Genomic DNA, 24427 nt, shown 5'->3' with positions numbered 1-24427 from the left:
TTTGCTTATTTATTAACTTTACAAATTGAGCCTATTTGAAATGACACAATCTGTATTGTATAAAATGTATACACACATAGACAAACAATACCGTTGGAATCAGTAAGATTTATAATTTCTCATTTAAAAAGGTTTTCTATTTCACTATACTTTAAAATATAACTTGTTCCCATGGTTGGCAAGTCTGAATTTTCATCAGCCATTATTATGATTATTAGTGCCACATGAAATGATTGTAATATGCTTATTATCAGTGTGAAATCTTGGATCTCCTGCTTAATATTTTTTAGCCTGATTCTTAATAAAAAAGATTAATAAAAAATTCACATGAATAGAATTTATTCAAAAGACATTAAATAAAAAGTCAAATTATGATTTAATAAAATACTCTGGATTATACTTTATATTGATTATTACACCTGAATGGATAATAATTAAAATTATTACATCTCATGAAACTATGGATTTAACTCCTTTCTGTACCTTTTTAAACTACCACATTCACACATCTAAGTCCTGTGATTTTTTTCCTCTCTCTCTCTTTCTGTCTCTTTTGCGTATATGTGTAAATCTCAAGTTAAGTATCGCTATGCCAAGATTTTTTTTCCATGCTGCTCAAAGATAAAAAAAGACATTCAATAAACTTATCTTTTGTAATAATCTACACTACCGTTCCTAAGTTTGGGGTCAGTAAAATTAGCCTTAAAAGCTAACAGTTGGGCAGGAAGCAAGTAGCATCCTTTTTCCTAAACAAAAAAAAAAAAAACTGTTGACAAGACTCAAAATGCATTGTGTTTTCATCGATGGTTTGGAATTTAAATGTGAGCTCATAAGCATCACAAAAGTGTCGATTTTTATGCAAATTATATGTAAAGAAGACTTTTGTTTTAAAGAACAAGAGAACTTTATCACCGGTCTAACACTCTAACAATACTTCTCAAGCATGCTCGCATGACACTACATAAAGGATAAAAACGAAAAGCACACTTGCAAATTATTTTCTATTTGGTCATCTTACATTTGCATTTAGTCAATTTGTTTATCTTAAGAAATGACGTTTTGTAACACTGAAGAAGATTGATACACGAAATAGGCCACTTGCCTTTTTCAGAAACTCCTGTTTCCCAGAGTTTTCTGATTCAGAGCTCGGTGGAAAAGCATATTTTATTTTTAGACTCCCACCTCAACACACACACAGTCCCTGTTCTCAGGCACGCTCCACAGAGTGAGGTCTCTCTCCCTCTCTTTATTAAATGACCTGTCTGCCTGTTTTTGCTGTCTGTCCCTAGTGGCGCTGTATGTTAAATTCTATCATTAAAACCCATTACTGAGCTATCAAAACCCTCTGTAATTCCAGCTAATGACCTCATTTCCCTAAGTGTCACCCGTGTCAGTCAGCGCTGGGGCCACTAGCTCTGGCAGGCGCTCAAAGTAGTGTCACACAGTTACGGGACATCCCCCCCCCACCACCCTCCTTTTTCAGAAAAGAAAAGGAAAAAAGCTCTTAGAAATCAATGGCGGTGGGAAATGACAAAGCGCAGCGGCATGGGACTTGAGCCCACGTGTTCTGCTATACTGATTGACCTAATAGGTGCAGTAGTCAAACCGGGGACAGCTTCTGATGTGTTAAGCAGTTTGAGGAGAACGTAGACCTTACAAGAGGCGAACAAATGCCATTTCTCGAGTGATTGTCGCACATTTCGCACGTGCCAATCACGATTCTCCCATTTTCGCAAGTCGCTCCGTAATGAACGTTTAAAAAAAAAATGCAAAGTGGGGATAATGACACACATCATTTCCCAGTTTAATCTTCATCCCGCTCCTCTTCTCCGCGAGCTCCCCTTTTTCTAGACTGCTAGGCATCGTCCTCTCAATTGGAAAAAGGACCCTAAGGCCACTGGAGCACCAAGCCCCTGTTTCTTCAAGGGATGGATAATTGACTCCCTTCGCTTGGTAATTTATCGCTTGCATATGCAGCTAATACATCAGCAGGCAAAACAGCGTTGACCTCCCAACCTTGTCCAACAACTCTACCACTGCTACAAAAACAAGTACTCTTGCCCACACGCGCACACACTTGCACTTTCGGCCCAGCACACCCCCCCTCAATAAAGAGCCAGGAGCCTAGATGTGAATTGGAGAGGGACACAACTGGCAGGGGAAAGGAAATGAAATGATAGATGGGGTGCATTGTGGCATTATGAATGAATTATGCTGGCCAAATACCTTGAGCAGAGCAGTGTGTCAGCCATGTCTATACTAATCTTAGAGAAAATATGACTGTCTCTATATTAAAGAGTGCGGCGTTGGGTGAGCTGGTGAATTAGTTGAGCAATCAGTCCATTACAAAGACATATCTTAGATGGCATTATTCAGCGGCCACATTTATGAGCATCATACTGTATCTTGTTCAGCAGCTGGCTTGTTGTTTTTGCTGTTTATCGGTATCGTCTGTCACCTTCTGTACATTCAGTATGTTTGACGAGGATTCATCGCCACCTTCGCTAGATCTACCTATTTATCACGATGACAAGACATTATAATGAATGCTTGACTACATTTAAGCTTTATCTGACACAGTCTGTTCACTGTATTCTTTTATAAGCTTTTCTCACTGTAATCAACATGTCTGAATAGACGCGGGAAAACAACTGTAATGAATTAATAATGAAACTAAAAACTGAAAAACAATATTGAAACATCTCTTCCTTTTATCAAACAGGTCATTTCAGTTGTTACAATACTCTTTTGTTTTAGCATTTTTAACAGGGATTTTAATTAGGCTACAGTTATTTGTAAGACGCTTTGATCCAGATTTGAATGACTAAAATAAATCTAAACTCTTCAGTCTAAACCTCTGTAAGTTTAAATTCTATAATGCATTTCTAGATTTAGTTTATAGCTGTATAATCGGTTAAGTATTAAAATAAATGTTTCATAGGAAACCCCTTCACATTAGACATTATTTGTAAAAATAGACACACTAGAAACACAATCTTGATACACAATCATGCCTGGTAAAGTGCACAAATGTTTAGTTTATTTAAGTATTAGTTATATTATATTTCTATTAATATCTATAATGATCAATACTATGAATATTTCGCTTATTGTAGATATTTGTTATATTTGGTAGTCTTTTCTCTTCTTCTTTCTTTCGACATACTATTACTATCAGTTTAGGTTATGTAACGCCTGATGTCACATCGATGATTATTAATAAGAATAATTAATTTATTCAGGTTTCCTGACAGAAATGCGTTAAAGTCCTTCATCGGTCGAGATTCTCTTCATTCCAGCATGCTCCGACAAATCTCTAATGTTTTCTATTCATTTGGTAATGTTTTAGCGCCATCTGCTGGAAGATACATTGCACTAATCAAGATTTATTTTTAACATATAGACTCTGAAGTCTGTAGATAAAAAAAAATCTGTTCAGTAATAGCCGACTCTTAAAAATCTTGAAACTGTATAATTAATAATTTAATGATTAATCAATTAGCTATATTTAATTTAGTTTGATGTCAACAATACATGAATTTTTCCAGGAACACTTTCTATAGTACATTGTCAGGCAGGAGAAATTCACTACAGAAAGACTTCATATTTACTCCAATATTTAATATTTAGACATGTGCATATCAAATAAGATAAAGTAGGCTAATATATTCATATATACACATTATTCATAATTTTAAAATGAATTACTGTAATATCAATTTTATTCAATTATTCATGCAGCATACCAAATCAAAATAAAAAGTCATTTTTAAACAAAAATTAGCAAACTTTGTGCCCTATTTGTGCCTTAAATAGCATTATCATCATAAAATTTCAGACATTGCTGATATAAATAAACCTCTAAAATGTATATCACTGTTCTGCTGGTCTGGAATTATGTGGCCTCCTGACAACACTTACTTTATTATTTAATCTTTATTCTGCCACAGTGATTTATGTACTTGTTGTCCTGTATAAACCAAAAATACTTTACAGTATCAGCTTAATTAGTATCTCCGTAATTCGATGTAAGCGAGTAAATACAAAAGCAATGTGTTATTTGTCCTGAGGGTGTCACTGTTGGGATAAAGATCACAGAAGACAAAACTTATAGCAAAGGGCCTTATTTGTACTTAGAAGAGATACAGCTAGGACCGGAAGCTAACAATAAATTACATTTTCCACCCAGACGATTTTAAGTACAGAAAACAGCAGTATGTGTCATGTTATCGAGTCACACATTATTAAAACTGTAGGCAACTATACCTACAGAAAACCTCAGAAATATCCATACTAATTACTCACTAACATATTTTCGCTAGTGCAGCTAGTTTCTTTTTCATAAGACGCGAAAACAAAATGTTTGTGTATTATTTCACGTTAAATAATTATTGTGGTTGAACGTCTGTTTGGTAAATCTCCAGCTTCCCTTTGTCCTGACATGCCACTGCAAAGTTTTCCAACAAGGTTAAAAACAACGTCACCCAACGTGACTGACTACGCTCTGCCAACTTAGGCGGACGAATGAGAATGGCCGATTATTGTGAGTACAGAGCGATAGCCTATCAAAACGTTTTTTACTTATCTTGATTTGCATGTGTCCAATAAGGATTACCATGCAGATATCACTCTTCTCAAAGCTCTCGGGGAAATTAAATCTAACGTAACTCCTCTCAACGTCAGATTTAGCCGGTGACACTCAGAGAAAGAAGAACTACGAGAACGCTGCTGGATTTACTCTGTTGTCAAAGGAAAGTCATTCAAGACAGTTCTGGATTTTAGGTGCAATATGACGTTTGAAGAACTTAATGGAGATTACTCGATTGAAAGGTAAATATGCGCATTTATTACCTAAATAACATTATAATAATTTTATCAACAAGTAATCGTGTGCGAATTCACGAAAAGGTATATTTTAAAGAAACATGGCAGTGATATAGCGAGTTCTATTTAACGTGAAACGTGAAATAAAGACATTGTCAAACACATATACCGGGTAAAGCTTCAGCTGCAGTAGCTCAGCTCACGAGACTCGAGTCTGTCACGAGACCCTGGCTCGACGTGCCGGTTAAACAGTCAGTCAGTCAGTCAGTTTTTAAAAGATTTACTAAATAAGTTTTGCTTATGTTTAATTTGCTAATATAAGACGAACGTAGGCAAATGACTCACCCAAACATCTAAACTAGCAGTGAGTGAGTACATTGCTCAAATTACTACTGTAATTGTTTTTAACCGCCGCAGTTTAACTGCACGAGCTGTCGCCGTTCAAAAAATGTTCATTGTTTCTTGACTTTATTCGCGTTTTATTACTTAATTGTTCATTTAAATTGCGTTTTTACAGGATGGAGTCTGTGATTAAAGCTCTGGAGGAGGTCCTGCGCTCCGCGTTACCTCAAGGCTGTATTACAGTTGGGGTCTACGAGGCTGCAAAGTCACTCAATGCGTAAGTTCACAGGCTTCCAGTGTTACTGACTCTCGGTGTCATTTCAACAGGTGCGCTGAAACTAACCAAAATCTCGCCTCTTGTATTTAGTGACCCCGACAACGTGGTGCTGTGCATCTTGGCCACAGACGACGACGACGTTAAAGACGTCGCGCTTCAGATCCACTTCACTCTCATTCAGGCTTTCTGCTGCGAGAACGACATCAACATCCTGAGAGTCAACAACACGCGGAGCCTCGCGCACATCCTCGGGGGCGCCGGCATGCACGAGAGCGAGCAAATGGACCTGCACTGCATTCTGGTCACTGTAAGTGACATTTACCTGTGATTAGAATCTAAATAGGAAACAAACACCAAAATAGGCCAGCACTCTGCACGTGAGTCACTTCTTTAAGTAACTTGTCAGGGCATGTTCAGGTGTAACTGCCAATACATGACACCCACATGCACATCCTGCTTTCTTATGCAAACAGGAGTTTCCTCGTATTCATCGTCCTAATATTGTACGAGAATATTTTATATAATCCATAGAATGCATTTAGTAAGATTTGCATATTCCCAAAACCCTCTCCGGCATTTAAATTCATGGTTTTCTTTAGCGGTTTAACTTTTATAGGTCCTCTTTTTCATGGACATGTCCTGGCCGAACGGTTTAGAAATTCCAATCAGGAAAAAAAAAAAAATTATGGTTTGTTGATGTAGTCAGAATTCACAAAAATACGGGTGCCATCCAAAAGACGAGGCTGAATATAAATGACAGTGTTGAGAAGGACACGAACAGAATGTAATCCCATCTCTTCTTCTGATGTTCACAGGTTCCACACGCGTCCACGTGGAAGAACCCAGCTTTGGGGAAAGTGAACCGTTTCTGCAGAGAGAGTCGCTGTATGGATCAATGGGTACCCATTATTAACCTTCCAGAACGATGAGGACAGCAAATACAAGGGGAAAACATGGATTTAAAAAATCTAGTAAAAAATAATAAAAGCTTAAAAAGGTGGTCACAAAAAGGACTGATAGTCCAGACTGGTGGAAGTAGGCCCTAACCTACAGAATGAACTGGAGGAGGAGCACCCTTTTGCAATCTGAGATGATTCAGCAGTTTTTGGCTTTGTTTGTGGGACTTTTTGAGGACGTCACAGGAAGCTGATTGTGAATGGAAGTGAGCACCTGACTATCTTGTGAGTTTATAGGTCGGGGTGTCATAAAGCACTTCAGGTAATTACAGGATGAAATATTTCTCAGGCAACACATTATCAGAGGTAATTTTTTTTTAAAGAAGCTGCCCTATCTTTTGTATTTTGCCATTATTAATGTTGGAAAATAAATTATTTTAAATGAACTTGATTCTAAACCACTGAGATGGAAACTATGCATTCACAGTATCCTGTTTATTCCTTTTTTTTTATTTACATAAGTTAATTGTTCTTTTGTGGTCTTTAAATTATTTATATTAATTTAAAGAAGTATTTATGTAAAAAAAACAAAACTTTTATACTATTATATTCAAATGCAAAATTAATTTTGTGTTTTAATAAAAGTATTTTTCAATACAACATGGTAGTCGTGGGTTACTCTTTTAGAGGTTTCTGGAACAGCAGAGTGGACTAGTTGAACTGACCTGACCACACCATACACCTCAGATCAGCAGGGTCACGCTGGACTCGGTGGCCTTCGTGACATCCTATTACAGACCAACAAAAGCCATCCAAGCCTTCCTTTTGTCCTGCTTTAGTTAGCGTGACCATTGCATCTATTCATCAGATTCCTTTTTCAGCTGAAATGAATTGCTCGGGTTCGGTTTACTGTACGCCTGCTTGCGTCAGTGTCAAACTTGCTGTCGTAAATCAAGTTGCTCTTAATTGTGCTACGTTTGTCGAACTGATAACTACTATGTAGGTTAAAAGTCAATGCGTAGCAAGAATACAACACATTACGCAAGCCCAGCTGAAGAACAGAAGCGTCAAGGGACATGACTGGAAGTTTTCATAAAGTGTGGCTAAGATCACATGACTGGCGCACATCGGGTCAGGTTTGCAGATACCCCATACCAGTAAATCAGTTGTGTAACACGCCACTTCCCTATGCAAAAGTGATGAAGCAAGGTTTCAGTGATGCTAGGCTGATGCAAGGGAGGTAAAATCCAGCCCTGTGAACAAGAAAAAAAAAAACTGGGTACTTGGTCTGGAAGAAAAACAATCTCTCAAAGAAATTTAACTATTTAACATGACATGGTTTATTCACCTTAGCTGTTTGTGGGTAATGAACCAACTCAACTCACGTCAACTAAGTTGTCTGACGTCTTTAAAAGGATTATTTTTATATATATTTAAAGGATTATATATATATACTATATATATATATTTTTTTTCTTTCCTACACACTTCACAGAATGACTGTGTATACTGTAATTAACACAACCTAAAAAATTAGTACATAGTTATTTACTTAGAATAGTTCTATGTAATTCTATGTAACACCTACTTAATACCTAAGCCTTGGGTTAAAAACATTGTTTTGTTTAATTTGTTTGTAATAAATTCACCCAAAATTAAATATCCGTCATCATTTTCTTGCGTTCGCATTATTATTACAAACCTATGATGACTTCTAGGATTTCTTCTGTGAACAACAAATAGAGATATCTAGCAGAATTTTTGAGTTGTACTTTTACATTAAATGCAAAAAAATAAGCTTTTACAAGAAATGAGGTAGTAGTAGTAATGCAGTGCAAACTGTTTGACCGTATTTTGCAAGAACACATAAATATGCAATGCACATACTTTTACTATTTCAAAATTTTAATAAAATCTTTCTTTCAAGGTACAGTACGTATAGCACATGTTATGAAGGCTTGCAAAAATACAGAAATTGGAATAGAAAGAAACACCAAAACGAACAAAAGGAAACTCGTTTCTTCACAGAGATACTGAGGTCACAGGAATTTGGTCGTGAATCTCAAACGCTGCGTAACTTCTCTGATGCCTCCACAATAACACAGACGCTGCAGCATCAACATATGGATGCTTGGCCCATTAAAGGTGAATGTTTCACAACTGCCCTTTTTGGGAAAAATCCATTCAATTCAATTCATAGACAAGATCAAACAACAGTGGTTGTGTTACAAAAGTCATTAAATCAGAATGAAAAGGCACTTAAAACGGAACAGAAAATGTGCTCAGTGTCATCAAAAAAAATAAAACATGTCCTCTTTTCATTCGTGTGTATCTGTAATAAGCAAGAACCGCTTTGCTCAATCTAAGGCACAATGGTTTGAAAGTGCAGGGTAGTTCACGAAAACCACAACAGAAACTCGTCTCTTATGGTTTTGCACATAGTGGTACCGCCTTTCATAGAGAACAAATCGGTATTTGTGTGAGATTCACTGTATTGTTGTATTTACCCAGCATGCACTTAAAAAGTGATGATTTGCAGAAGTCACATCAGATTCATAAAAATATGGATCTTTAAATTCCATTTATTTCAGTCAGTCCCTTTGCTATGACATTATTCATGTGCGTTGCTAGAGGAACACATAACACACGTTAAGTGAGATTTAATCAGTTAATGTAGTTGCAAGCTCCTCGTATCATAATGTGATGTGCTACTTCCCTATTTCAAACTAAAAGTGTAAATAAAAAGGCATTGTTTGGTGGAGAGTGGAACTTAAGGCCATTTTAAAACATCTAAATGGCTCGATTTATAGGATCATTTCGTGGAATAATTTCAGTTTGGCCCAAACAACCAAACAGAAGACGAGTCACGCCGGTGAAGATGAGATTCAATTCTAATAATTACCAAAAAGGCAATTAATTAGTACTGATTGGAGTTTATTTACAGTAATAAATACTGTAAGAGCTAAATACAGTTAAGACACGACACAAAGTTATACTAAGGAGCTAGAGCTGGACTTAAGGGAAAGTTGAGTAGAAGTAATTAAATAAGATGAATGCTTATTGCACTACAATATAGTGCAGGGCTTTTTGTCCTTGAAGGGGTTTTCTGAGGCAGGGATGCCCATGAGCAGGGGGTCGTATTTGGCGTTTTCTCCACAGTAACGCATGAGGTCAGCTGAGGCCTTGGATACCTGGATGAGACAAGCCAGAATGTGAAAAATGTTCTTGCATGTTTTCGCGTTTTATTTGTTTTGACTCTGTATTGCATGAGTTATTCGAATCAAAAAGAAACATTATCTTGCGATTTCTTTTTATCTGCTGCAATTATTTGATAAAGAAAAAAACTATAAATTTGTAAAATTAAGAAATATAGCACAATTTAAAATAAACGGGCTATTTAAAAATGTAATCTCACTGCTGCGATTACAAAACTGCCTCTGTGATGCTTCAGAAATCATTCATTCTGTTCACCCTAAAGTTAAAACTCTGTCATCTTGCCCTCGAGTTGTTTCAAATCTGAGTTTCTAAAATATATAATATTTAAAAAAGATATTTAAAAGCGATTTTAAAAGGTTAGTACATTTTTTACTGGTCGGTATTATTATCTATTTGTTTTGTTAACAGTTTAAAATCTACGGGTCACATATAAAGAGGAGTAGAGGAAAGAAAAAATTACCTTTATCCTTTCGATACTGGCCTCGACTCTCAGTTGCTGTACCATCCTCCTAGCGTGTGCCAGGTTGTTTGAGCCCGCCATTTTAGAGGACATTTTTGAAACCATATAACTGCAAAAACAAAACAAAAAAACACTTAAAACAAATATAAATCTACAGGCATCATAACACAATCCCGCCGCAACAACACCTGTGCGTCAGCATCAGAGAACAGAACGCAGTGGCAGTAGATCATGACGCTGCATTCACAAACCCGACACCCTTACAGCACAAACAGAGTCAAATGCATTTTCCCAATTAAAAAAAGTACAAAAATGAATGCACAAGACAAAAGTCTGACTGGACTGTTATCAGTTAAAAGGGAAGTCACTATTCAGAATATGCACAGGCCTCTATGGTCCCACACCCTCGACATCCTTACTCACATGAACTGGAAGGTTATGTGCAATAGTTACTGGCATATAATGATAGAACTCCACATAAAAATGATAAAACCTTCTCAGGAACTGAAGTAATGCTGGAATTGAAGTGCTTGAGCTTATCTACTAGCAGCCACAACTGGATTCATTATGATATGCATTTAACACACATCAGTCATGCCTTACGTTTGATATGCTGATGCGTTTCAGCTGTTTCAGGATTCAGCTTTTCTATGATGCAGAAATATAAATAAAAAAACTGACCCTTATGACTGGTTTTGCGGTTCCAGGGTTATATTTAAAAACTGTTCATTTGCAGTTTGGTTTTATGTATATGATTTATTATTATTATTTATTCTATTATTTTTTCTGAAGCGTATTCCAGCGTACTACTGAAAGGTTAACCCTGCCTGGTTCATATGTCTCAAAAGATTAACAGTTGAAAACATTTGATGATTTCAAAAAGTAATGAAATGTAATCAGTTACATTAGATTAATAAAGTCATTGAAATAGTAGCACCACTTGGAATTAGTAACTTGTAATTTGTAACCTATTACATATCCTTCCCGATATTGTTTAATATCCATGTTCCTGCATTCTATTAACTGGAATACCTCATGAATACCACAGTTTGCTAGAAAACACCATCTATTGAGACTGTAACAAAAGAGACAAAACGTTTATTTTACTGACTTATGGGTAAAGGAAGAGGAAGTATTGCAACATTTTAGGTTACCAAATATTTTTTCACATGGGACATGTCCTACTTTACCTGGCTTGAGGAAGTTTGGCAGTGGCATGATGTCACACATTACAGTGTTACTGTGCTCTCTATGGGGAAATGTTACATAATCACTTTCCATAATATCCAGGCACCAGTCAACAGACAGTGTGCACTACAAATGTAATAAGCAATATAAGCTATTCAAAAAGTGCAATTGCAAATGAACATGCAAATATTAAAATGCTATTAGATTTGGATGAATGTACACTACAGTTCAAAGGTTTAGTGCCAGAGGGACAACTTAATGTTTTTTGAAAGAAGTCTCTCATGTTTCCCAAGGTGGCATATATTTGATTTACAAAACAACTAGTAAAAATAGCCCCATGATCCTTTATAAATCGTTCCAACATTCTAATTTGGTAAAACGTTGTTTTCAATGTTAAAAACAACAGTGTTTTTTTATTATTTACACTTTTTCAGGATTCTTTGATGAATAGAAAGTTCAAAAGAACAGCATTTATCAATATATAACATATAAATGCCTTTACTGTTCATTTTGATCAAGTTAAATGCTCTTCAGCTGGCAGACCACGAGAGTATCTGTCTGCACTAAGTTTAGTTATATAAAATATTTTTTAAAATTTAAAAAGCATAATTACTGAGAAACAGAAAGGAGTTTTCCAAACATCATCGTTTTTTTTTTCCAATTACTGTTTATGACATACATTTGGAAAAAAATCCTTGGGCCATTTTCTATTGCTCTCATACTCATGACGTCGTTCCTAAATAATTTATTACGCCATCTAAATAAAACAACAGAACATTCAGGCTAAATATAGTAACAGAACATACAAAGTACACTAGATGCCATCATTTACAGTACACACTGCTTGAATTTTATGATCATGTCCGATTTTCTTAATGATAGGAAGACAATCTTTCAAAAGATAAGATTATATGTCTACGCCTCATTTAAAGAAAATGTGTTGATGACCTTATGCTATGCATACGGATGTGTAAGTGCGTAAGGGGTGGTACGCAAAACAAATTCCTGTCTCACTGTTACCCTATTAGCCCTGAGGTCACCAACCGCTGCCCTTAGACATGTTCATTCAACAGAAATGATTGGTCAAAATGATCTCACCAGCACGCCCTGATCAACCAGCCGTAATGCGACTCATTCTCACTCAGCGTGAACTACTGTGAGTGCTCAGCACATTTGGACTTGCATCACTTGAAAGCAGCGAAAGAATAGTGTTAACGTTTTTGATAAGCTCAGTTTTTTTAAGGTTTTGGTAATAAAAGAAAGTCAAAATGTCAAGAATACTAATTAGATGTTTAGGGCAGTCCTTCTCAACCAGACGGTTTTCTTACAACTGATTAACTCCCAGCTAATGGGTCAATGAATTTGTTTAGTCATCTGAACTCCTCTGGAGTGAATGGGTGCCGTCAGAATGAGAACTGATAAAAAAAAAAAAAAAAAATCACAATAACACATAAGTAATCCACAGGACTCCAGTTAATATCCTGTGAAGAGAAAAGTTAGTTGCTTTTAAAAAACAAATCCATTATTAAGATGTTTTTAACTTCAAATGAGTCCTCTATCTATAATATTGTTTTCTCCAGTGAGACTGACTAAGGAGATGACAGTTGATGGAGTGAAGTGTGTATGCACTTGGATTATTATGTTGTAACAGCAGTTTGAACTACCATTCTGATTATTACACTATAATGGTCATTTCATGAATGACTGACAAGCTTAGTGTAAAAATGACTGGTCTAATATATGATAACCATCTCTCTTTCTCCAGGGTCTTTTAACGACTTTATGGAAATTTTATTTGCTAGGTCAGAGGCCATTTCTACAGAAAATGGTCTGTTAACCCCCAGGGTCCAGTTCTATAGAAACAGCTCTCAAAACCACTTTACATTTAACAGTGCATGCACCTCTTACAAACGGATGTATTGCCCAACAGTTAATTTACGGAAAACGTCAGGCTAGACATCTTTTTAGAAAAAGAATGTGTCGACAGCGGTGATTCTCAAAGCCTTCGCACAGATGGAATTCAATCCGGACACACCTCCATTTCGTATTAATTATAGAACTAATTATATAGCCTATATAGCCTCATGCACACATACCAAATTATTTATTTATTTAATGTCTTTTTGGAGAAGTGAAGTGACATCTGTTGTCATCCACTGAGCGTATGACGTTTGACATAACTGGGCGACATTTCATCGCTAATATGAGTCATTTTTATTTATTATTATTATTATTTTATCACTTAGAATATGGCCATTTGACGTACAGCAATGTCCAGTGTTTCCCATACATTGAGTTAAGCTATTTGTTGTGGCTCTACAAAATCGACAAAACTGACAGTCACGAATAGATTTTCAAAAGAAAGGCTTATAGTTCATTGTGTTTTGTTCGATTTTATATAATTGAAAAGAACCGACCGTCTTCAGCAAAGCTTAAGTCGTTTTCATTTTGTCTGTCATGTAATTAGTAGCATTTGTGAACGTAGCACTTATTTAATTGCCGCTATCTCCTTTCCAGCTCCTCCTGCCATCAGAGAAAGAATTGCATTTGGATTTGTGTCTGTCAGAAAACATAAAAAGCATGCTTCAGAACTTTGGACCACTTTGGACCTTTGACGCATGAAAATTTAGATTAGACCTTTAACTGTAGACTTTGAGAACCCCCGAGCTAATAAAACTACATTGCAAAAGTATACTCCAAAAAATTAACGTGCACTGATATCTAATAAATATGCAGTAGAGCAGAATTCAGTATGTCTAGAACAAGACTGTGCAGATAGCCTAAACATTGATATTCTATGCAATCCTCCCTTCATTTAAGATATGGATACACAGAGTAAAACTCTGGCCAATAATAAGCTTAACTGGTTTTTTTTCTTATTATGGACAATAATTGATCAATTACTTATTGAGAACCTGTACTATTTTGTCTGGGTCTTTTTAAATTAGCAATTAAACATCCCATACTGACAAACCAATAAATGAACAAATTAGTATTATCGGTATGATATCGATGTATTGTGCTTTCCTAGTTTTTTTTTATCATATTTAAAGAAAGTATCTCTTCTTTCTACCATTAAAAGCACTGTAGCACAATGAGGCCAGTTTGCGTTAGTATTTAACAACTGTAATCTGATTTGCACCCAACAGTGTGAAGCATAAAGGTGATATCGTGCACTTGGCCAAGCATCCTGCAGTATTAAGTCAAAAATAGCCACTGTGTAGTGACTCCCAGCAGATGGGAACATGTGAACAAGTCAACAAAAACGAGCCAATCCACACTGAACAACAGAGGGCCAGGGCTACAATAATGGGCCATTATCAGTCAACGCCTGGGGCCTAAACAAACACCAGTTCTCGGAGATAATGTCTCATGTACGTCAGCATGCGTGCGGCCTGATAACCAAGAGCTGTGTGGCGAGGTTTCACCCCACGGAAAATAAATAACTTTGTTGTGAGAGGATGAACCAGGCCAAAAGGTAGTTCTCAAAATCTGGCAACTCTGGAAAAATTCTAGGGCTGGGAACAGTCAAAAGCGAAAGAAATGTATTTTTGTTCTTTGTTGTAGTTCAAGAGGGAATTGCACTGAAAAAAAAAGAGAGTGAGAGAGAGGATGCAGCTGTGAGCGGGAGGTTGTGCGCATATCTATGGGCAAGATGCCAGATATGCTGGTGCAACAGAGGTGCAATAAAACTCCCATCCATTGTGTTCTCTGCCTGCCACCCTCCTCTTAATGCCCCCATTCATCTCAGCAGCTGAGAAATGCACAACTATTCAACTTCGAACAACAAACTCACCCCAGCAGAGCTCTGCGTTTAGGCTACAGCTCTAAAACAAAGCAGCATTTATGAAGCCCCAGTCACTAGCCGCACCAGTACGAGTACATCAGATTATATATTGCCATCCGAGGCCAAAGGTCGGCACTTGGCTCCTCCTAGTTAATATGCTGATGGCTCAATAACTGAAAAAAGCATTAATGTCACACAGCGGTGACTGGCTTTGGGCTTTTACAGGGAGGGTCTTTGTGTTGAGGGGCTCGACTATGGGAAAAGCGAGACAAGAAAACAAGCAAACATAGATTGAGACAAAGATAACTTGCTGTTAGTTTATGGAAAATAAATGATCACCCAAAAATGTACACACTTTTTAGTCTTTACAAACTTGTAAGAATCTTCCTAGGTTTCATGCAGGTTTGGAACAACGTAAGGTTGAGCAAATAATGCATGCCATGGACCGCCATGTTGGGCAGGCCCTTTTAATTAGTTGCCATGGTATTTTGTTGCGAGTTGCTACTGAATGCAGTTTTCTGGGTGGTTGCCAGACTAGTGTGGGTGGTAGCAAAGTAGTTGTTTTTACCCCTCCCAAGATTTTAGAACATTCATTACATCTTACTCTATTCCAGGATTCCAATCTAGCAAAAAAATAACTAAACAATAAATGCCTGCAACAATGAAACAATTAGTAGCGAAATGACTTGAAGTGAACAAATTACAGTTCACGTTTTAACGATATTTATGCCGGTTTGAAAAAATTAGAATTTGTCTTCCTAATGGTTCCAAAAGGTCATCTAAATGCAACTTGGCAAAATGGGAAAAAAAATCAGTTAAGAATCTGTTGTAAATTCAGTAACAATTTGAACAATTAGTTGATAGTGATTATGATTCTTGTGATAGATGATTCACAAGTGTCATTTATTCAATTCCTTCAAATTGGACATTATATTTTTCTCAACCACCAATGGAATTTAAACAGTATTGGTTTAAATTACTGTTGCATCGGAGATCATTTTAATCCCATCAATTAATGAGTAACGCTCATTCTTCTTGTGACACTGCAGATGGCTAAGCTGGCATAGTATACAGGACAGGGTTGATCATGAAATAATTGTACTATGCAAGATAAAGCAGCTTAAGAACAAACAAAACAAGTTGAGACTTGAAATGTGAATCAAACAGACCAAAAGTGTCTGATGTGCAGGATACGATTTGGATTTGCAAGTATTTGCATAAACCATTCGCTTTAGTATACATGAACCTATAGCAATGAGTGCACCAATATTCACCTTTGTACAACAATCTGATGATAATACATTAGAAATTTTTAAAAAAATTAAATAAAAAGTCTCAAATTACTCTTATGCAACAAACAATTCATGCTTTGGTGTAAAAGAAAACCCTGTCAATCCAGCCTCCCTTCACAAGCTGGAAAGAATTCCACACATGAACGCCTCCAGAGTTTCTGCATGTCACATGAACCGATGTGTCATCATGGGATCAAAGATCCTTTCCACGAACTCATCAGCACATGATAACACCCATATGATATATTGGTCGGCTGGCTCCACATCTTGCACAGCATTAAGGGTTTTCACTAACAGAATAAAGCCTACAGGAGATTGGGTCAGGTTTGGGCATACAGCCACTCATAAAATTGGAAAGCCACAGCGTGACAGGATCTGATAAACACCATTGTTCAACACACACACACACACAAACATGTTTATTGCCAAGGACACATATTACAAACTGGCCCTCAGCAAAATACTACAGACTAAAGTGTACATGTTTATATTTTGTTTACGGTTTAATGCATTACCACCACATCAGTGAAATTACTTTGTGGGTAAAAATGTACAGGACCCACTAAACCTGATGTGAAATCTACATGGGAATATATTTTTTGCCTGCACACAAAATTCAGATTTTATGCAATGACATTTGCAGGTGAAAATAATTATAATACTAAGCAATACTAATAACTAATAACTTGCCTCAATAACCACACGCTTAGCACTAGTAAAAGTTATCTTGCGGAAAGAATACACTGGCTGATGCAAAAACATTTTCAAAATTGAAAATTATTACATTATTTCTTTATAACCACATAACCAAGATCAGTGTATGATATTTGCGCACTGACTGGTGGAAGAGGAGACACAGCAGATACGTAACGCTTCGAGACGTTGGCTCATAGACACACAATCATAAGCATTTACTGGAAGGTATTTTGAACCACAGAAGCTCAGAACATCATGACACAAACTGTCCAGATGCACACTGTTTAGTCCACAACGAACTTGACATAAGACATTACTCGGCAAAACAGAGCACTTGGAAAAGGTAATGTCGGGTACCTGCGCTTTGCTTCTTAAGCATTTATTAAAAGTTTCATATAAATAAATACAAGTAATTAATTAATTTGACCACAAGGTGATTTGAACATGAAAACCTCTGATCTGAGGTCATCTCCAATAAATACTGTTGTATCACAAGGTTATTGTGTGGCCAATAGAGGAAAAAAAAAATGACCCAAAACACACTTTGGTTACAGGTGAGTAGAGTAAGTCAAGGACAAATGCACGTAGAGCATGTGACTGGGGGAGGAGAAAACACAAAGAAAGAGACTTCAGAGAAAGCACCTTTACACACAGTGAAGGGAAAAAGAAAGCACAAGAATGGCAATCATGACAAGAAAACAACCAGTGGCACATAGTAGGCTTTACTTTGGAAAAACCCATAGAGAAAAAAGTGTTTATATCTGTTATGTTCAATTAACAATAAAAGCTCTCTTGGATTTTTCTAGGGGGATAAAGGGCAAAAAGCCCCACAATGTCTTAACTAATTAATTAAAGGAGTTTCCCTAAGCGCTTGTTGAACTATGTGTTTTTATTTGTCAGTGTCTTCATAAAAACGACAGCCTTTCAGATTGTGTGCAAGTCAGATGTTGATTCAGTATCAGTCCAGAAGGATTCAGACTGACTCAGAAGAGTAATTTGTTCAGGAATCAAACTACACTGGATGCAGCTCTGCGGAGGAGTATTGCGCATAAATGAGATCATCAGAGAGGACAAGGCTACCAAAGATGGGAGAAAAAAAACTTTGAGATCTTTAAAAGTGGCAGTATTCTTCAGATGTAGTGTCTGTCCAACATGAAAAAAACATGGCACTGCCATGAAAAAAAATGCTGTTCTTGTGAACAACAGGCTACTCTTTTCATCATTGTTCCTGGTTGATCATTTCTAACATTACATCCATTTGGGGCTATTGGTTGCCTGAATATAGAGAGCACTTGTATAGCCTCATGCCACCTGCACACTTCATTCTCCTTAAACAAGAACAGCAGGACAAAACACTTTGGGGCCCTACAGCCACCCTGAGAATGAGCTTCTCCCACACAGAACCTCTCTCACAAAACACCCTTCACAAGTCCCCCAAAAGCCAACTTCAGGTCTTTGAGGAAGCTTCCCAAACTTCTCATAATCCCCACTTTGTTCCCTCTGACAGTGAACTTCCCCTTAGACTCTCACTGAGCTTTGTTTCCTCATCACACAGTGTCTCAACCACCTGAGGCTGCTCACTGCAATAAACACTTTCTCAGTTTACAGAATGAGATACCTTCCTGGATCAATGACTTCCATTCATTCAGTTGCCTTATGGGAGCCATTTCTTTGAATCTTGCCCATCTCTACTCTCAGGAAGAACCCCGTGTGTGTGTGTATGCATACACATTTATAAGAAAGGTTATTTTAAAAACACCCTTTCATATTTTACAATTAGAATTGCATTTCTAATTAATGGCACCATTAAAGAAGTAGAATCATGAAGAGGAACCGGAACCGGAAAACTTAGGAATCTTTATGATTCTCATCCCTAAAAAGAAAAGACACTCCTTAATGTCAACACCTTCTTAGAACTCCCACAAAACAATTGTGAAATACATAACTGTTGTAATCTGCTGTTAAATTCTTTAAATGCAATAAATGCAGTGACAACATTTTTATGCTATTATATAAAGATAAATGATGTCACTACCGAATAAAGCAGCGCATCAGAAAGGATACGACCAGGTTATAAAGTAACAAAACCGTAATCTTGTGTTAATATCTCTGACATATCTGTTGCAAGGTCTCCATTTATGGTAACGTCCTATTGATTTGTGAGAAAAAGACTTCTAAGGTGAATTTGGACTAGTTTTTAACAGCTATAGTTAATGAAAAGGTAGGATGCTCCATTAATCACTTTTAATGTTGGTGTCAGGCAGCAAGGAAATGCAAACTTTGTCCAACTGGTCTTGGTCAAGCTAAAAAGGGGACGTATCATTTTGACCATCTGTCAGCGTTAATGGACGTTTATGTTGTGTCTCGCCATGGGTCTGACCCCTACCGAAATTGTGTCAAAAGGCACAAAAGTTTTTTTTCTCAACTATGGCCTTATTGGATTTTATCCACAAAACTATAAGTGCAGAATCAAGAGTGAGCCATGCACACCATCTTTTGGAGATAAATGGTAGCGCAGGGATTTAGCAGCCAAAAAAACTACTTTGTGGCCACAAGTTAGCATTACAGCATAAAAACCACTACCAGATGCATATTACCAGTAGATGGCATCCTAGCATGTTGAGTTTGAGCCTAGTTGTAACTGACATAATCTGAAGCTTTCGGTTAACATTACATGTATTACAATATTCATGTATTATATATTAAAAAAGTAATCATTAGTAATTACTGTAAAAATAAACTGTTTATAATTCTTCTAAATGGTAATCATTTATTTTGAAGTTTCTAGTCCCATGTAACATGTACCTATTACTGTAATAACAATAAATTATGCATAATTACATGTAATCATAACTCTCAAATAATCATGCTAACCCTAACCATACAGTGCATACATATAGTACATGTAGTTAGTACTATAGTCAGTACTCAAATAAAGTTAATAATGTTAAATACCATTTCATAAAATATATGAAAGCACACATATATAATAGAGAATAAATTATTACTAGTGCTACTTAATATAACAATACCATAATACCAGTAAAACCAATTAAAATTATTTTAGGTGAAATACAACAGGTCACAGTTGTCATTCAAGAGATATGGAATAAGCCTTACTCACAATTTGTGACAAAAAGTAACAAAAAAACTACTACGACTGAAAAACAGATCTTTTTTGCACATAATACAAATGCTATTACTCAGACACTGATTTGAACATGATGATTCTGACAAGGGTGATATAATAAATTCATTCATCAGACTGGGATGGAGATGAATGACTAGCAGACATAAGGTAAAGTCCACAAATTCTCAAAAACCTCATGGCCATCATTTTACCCATCATATGCACTATACATCGTATTTATTGTATTTTACATGGATTACCAAAATGATTAACCTAGCAGGTCAGGGGAAAAAATGTAAAAACGTGAAGAAATCTTTTTAGATGCTTGGATAACGCTTTTTTACATCTGACATAAATACTAGGAAACCACTGACTAACATCGCACATGAACGTGTAATTCTATTATTGCATAACTTTAATCTTCCAAAGTACAGTCTTTTGATTTAGTGCAGTTCTGAAGTCATGCGGCAGCTCTTTAAAACTATTTCTAACGGTATCAGAGGATAAAAGAGACTGCATGAGACTGATTTTGGCAAATACATTTTTTTTCTGTGAAATCACGAGAATGAAAAGGTGGTTTATGACAAAACTTAAAGCCAAACCCTTTGGATGGGCCAGAGTGTTTGCGCTAACTGCTTTGTCATGGCTCAAAACCATTTTAATGCACCAAATGAAAATATATATATTTCATGCGCCAATTACATTATTATTGATAATAGTTTTTAATCTTATATTTTCTATTTAATTGTTCATTTTTGTCATTTTAGGTGCTTTGCCAATGTATCTAGCTTTAAGGTAACAGTGGTGGTGACGTACATTGTGAAGCCTGGGGCTATACAACAAATAGTAATGTGGCTTTTGAAGAAAGCAAAATGGTGCAACATTTAGTTTCACAATCAAATTTGAGAAAGGCTATGAAGTATTGCATCAATTACGAACATTGGCTAAATGTAACAATCCTTTGTGAGGATAGCCGTCTTATTTTATTGAAGTCTTATAGTCTAAATAAGTAGTTAGAGTGAATACACTGTGCCTCATAAGCAAAAAGAAACTTAATATTAGATATTACTTAGATTAAAGCAGTACTATGGTGAGTAGAGGTTTGGTTTAGGCAGACCTCTTTCCAGTCACAACCTCCAACAGGCAGAATATAAAGAGATTTCAAGTCGGATGTTAATGGCGCATTGCTTGACTGAAAAACTACTGTGAAAAGTATTAAACTTTGATCGGTTTGTTACAAAGCCATTCTATGGCTCCATAAGAACTGGAATAGCACTTGGGTCATCTAGTCTGCATTTATGGTGTTTTCCCCCTTTCTGTCCAATTTGGAGCTTGATAGACACAAACAACGTGGTAGGAAGTAAAAAAAATTAACTTGAACAAAAATATAATATTTTTTTAAACTGCTACAAGCATGTATGGCAGATAAGGGTTATTATCAGGGCCATGTGTCAGATTTCCAAGGAGACTAGATTCAGCTAGATCAGACTAGATTCAAGACGACACTCTCCCACCCGTGAAGACAACATGGATGTAGCTATACCAAGCAGGTAACATCACTATGTTTTGTTGCCCATAAAACAAAGAATTGGGAGGACAGTCCTTGAACAGAATTTGATGAAAGAGAAATGAAGGGCTCCTCAATGGGCTCACATGCAAACTAATGAGTGCAGATCATTAACAGTGTAGTCATGCATGCAACCCCCTCAAGAGGGGCATAACTAGGGGTTTAAAGCATTATATGCAAGTCTGGTCCCTGCGTTTCATAGCTAAAATTTATAGTGCCTATAGGTATCAGTGACTACAGAAGGAAATTCAATCGTCTTGTCTCTACATGTAGTTTACTCTGATGCAGTCTTACAGAAACTGAGAAAGACTTACAAGGATTTCTGGTATATGTTAATGTATATTTATCTTAAACAACCCTACCAGAGTCGTTTTGGCCTACTAATAACAATGATTCAAATACAGGAATTTCCCTCGCATTCCAAAGGGTGAATAATAGGCAGTCATTTTAACTTAAATCGTGTAGTTCATGAGTTAGATTTACAGCCACGTACTGATTTACAGCTTAATATTTCTTCACACTGACTAAACGGTTGAACCGTGAAAGTTTGTATTCCGCTTCACAACTTTATATAAACGTAAAGGATTACAAGGCGGCAACTTTCTCTTTTCGACATACAAATGTACTTAGGCCACACAAAAAGAAGCAGCAGAGTTTCTGTATCTTCTGTTATTTGTGAAACACGAATGAATTAAAACAGTGAAACTTATTCGCCGTCGACAGAACAGTCTTACCTTTAAATCAATCTCTCAAGTGTGATCTGCTGATAAATCAGTGAAGAAACGGAAAATACGCCCCAAAACTGGTTTTACGTGAACTTCAAAAAGGTCCGCGTGTAGAATTGCCTGAAAAAGTAATCTAAACGCTATTTTAAAGTTAATTGCATTCTTTATCACTATTGTAATGTATTCTTGTTACTTTGTGAATGACACCGTTTGTAACACTTCCACCTACGCTGACCAATCACAATCGGCGCACGACATGACATCACCGTCGACCTTTCGAAGCCTTCGAACTGAGGAGAGAGAAGCCGCTGATTGTTTTCTTCCGAATTCTCCTCAATTCGCGCGCCCTCTTTCTGTGATTCTAGGAACAATCAATCCCTTGCCTTGACAAAATGGCATATGCTGGTTTATTGACCGTGTTATTTTAGGAATTTGTCATAGTGACGGTTGGTCTCTCTGTGCATTACAACAGTGGCATAGTCAAAAATATTAGTTTTGTGTTACATTGCTACAGTGCTATTTTCAAACAAGAATTATGATATCAGTCCACTTGTCCTCTGATTCTATATATTTTATTTATATAAGTTTTTATTTTTGTCAACACGGTGAAAAAATTATTTAAAGTCACTTTTCCACCCAATGTTATCATATTTTATATTTTACATTATAGTTTCAACCATGATGTTAACTCACTCATTTTTAAAGAGATCCCTGGGTATTAAGACTTGTAGATTAAGATTAGGATTAATGTAACGTAAAGCATGTCTCCTACTGAAATATGTAGTAAAACATGAATGGTGTAAGTTATTGAAACATATATATATATATATATATATATATATATATATATATATATATATATATATATATATATATATATATATATATATAGTTGTATACATATTTTGGACGATGGGGGCGCCATTATTCTGAAGACGTAAAATGGTTGCCTTCGTTGAGCTACACGACTCAGATTACAGATAACTCGGAAAATAAAATATTGATATGATGTCCACAGCTAACGAAAATGCTTTCAGGTGGAGGTGGATAAAAGCAGCTTAAACCAAATGCTGTACCATAAAATGTTTTCCCCTACAAAAAGTCTATGGCCTGTATATTGAGGGAAATCCCTAAAGAAATTAATTAATATGGATATGTTTAACTTATATCCTGACAGGATAGCATAGCATTTCTGGTCTCTGGTGTTCGTACGTTCTTTCGGTAGCTGTGGTCTGAGTCAAAGGCATCAGGGCTGAAGTGGAGAGAACAAAGAAAAGGGTCTTTATGACGTTTTATTCGTCCAAAGGCATCTTATTATTATTTTTTCCCCCTTTTATCGCTAGGAAAACGGTTAGGAAAGTCATACATTTATTAATGAAATAGAGAAGCAAACATAACTAATATCTCTTAAGATATAAATGTCTTAATACCCGGGGATCTCTTTAGGTAGGCCTAAGTAGATCTTGAATAGCAACACCACACAGTCAAAAAATGGTTATTGCATTTTCCCCTTTATTTAACACCGTGCATTTTGTATTAAGAAAGTCTGAGGTTGCACTAAAATACCCATAACCGTGGATTAGGTATACTACAAAATAGGCTCAAATTGGGTAAGGGTTAGATCTACTATAAAATAACCCTTTTAGTCTTGCATTAATGATCTTCTGGTAACTCATAGGTCAAGGATTCGTAGGTCATGGCCACTTTTGAAGCAGAAAAAAATTAAATAAAATAAAATCACCTCTTGCCCTAATGTACAATCTTAATTTGCTGACACAATAGTACCCAACAAATAACCATTACTGTATGGTAGATCTGTATGTGTGTCTGTTTCTGTTATTACATGAGTGGAGCACTAGTCTGCACCTGGTTAAAGAATACAGCAGGAGATTGTCAAGGCTGAGATAAACTGAAAGGCTGCTGTGTTGCAGAGATGGGCAGCAGGAAGATGATGGCAGCATACTAAGCAATGAAGTGGTGTATTTTAAGATTTTAATACCGTTTAATACTGAACTGTAAATTAACTC

At 36.3% G+C, this 24427-nt stretch overlaps 2 protein-coding genes across 3 annotated transcripts; one reads left to right on the top strand and one right to left on the bottom strand.

Annotated features, from left to right (window-relative positions):
• Positions 1–4641: 4641 nt before the first annotated feature.
• Positions 4642–6812, top strand: gadd45aa (growth arrest and DNA-damage-inducible, alpha, a). The gene is made up of 4 exons (XM_043216737.1): positions 4642–4830; positions 5342–5443; positions 5534–5750; positions 6259–6812. Exons 1-4 carry the CDS (start codon positions 4790–4792, stop codon positions 6370–6372), a joined length of 474 nt encoding a protein of 157 aa, XP_043072672.1. The 5' UTR covers positions 4642–4789; the 3' UTR covers positions 6373–6812.
• Positions 6813–8226: 1414 nt separating this feature from the next.
• Positions 8227–22658, bottom strand: gng12a (guanine nucleotide binding protein (G protein), gamma 12a). 2 transcript variants are annotated; one of them, XM_043216752.1, is made up of 3 exons: positions 22410–22658; positions 10016–10124; positions 8227–9530 (listed from the first exon to the last, which is right to left on the bottom strand). In XM_043216752.1, the coding sequence occupies exons 2-3, from the start codon at positions 10118–10120 to the stop codon at positions 9405–9407; spliced, it is 231 nt and encodes a 76-aa protein (XP_043072687.1). In that variant the 5' UTR covers positions 10121–10124; positions 22410–22658; the 3' UTR covers positions 8227–9404. The 2 variants fall into 2 exon arrangements, with proteins under 2 accessions (XP_043072687.1, XP_043072681.1); XM_043216746.1 differs by lacking the exon at positions 22410–22658 and adding an exon at positions 10204–10342.
• Positions 22659–24427: the final 1769 nt, after the last annotated feature.

Source organism: Puntigrus tetrazona, chromosome 2 (assembly GCF_018831695.1).
Source record: "Puntigrus tetrazona isolate hp1 chromosome 2, ASM1883169v1, whole genome shotgun sequence".
Taxonomy (NCBI): Eukaryota; Metazoa; Chordata; class Actinopteri; order Cypriniformes; family Cyprinidae; genus Puntigrus; species Puntigrus tetrazona.
Note: the sequence above shows the minus strand (reverse complement) of the source record. Positions and strands in the feature narration are given on the sequence as shown.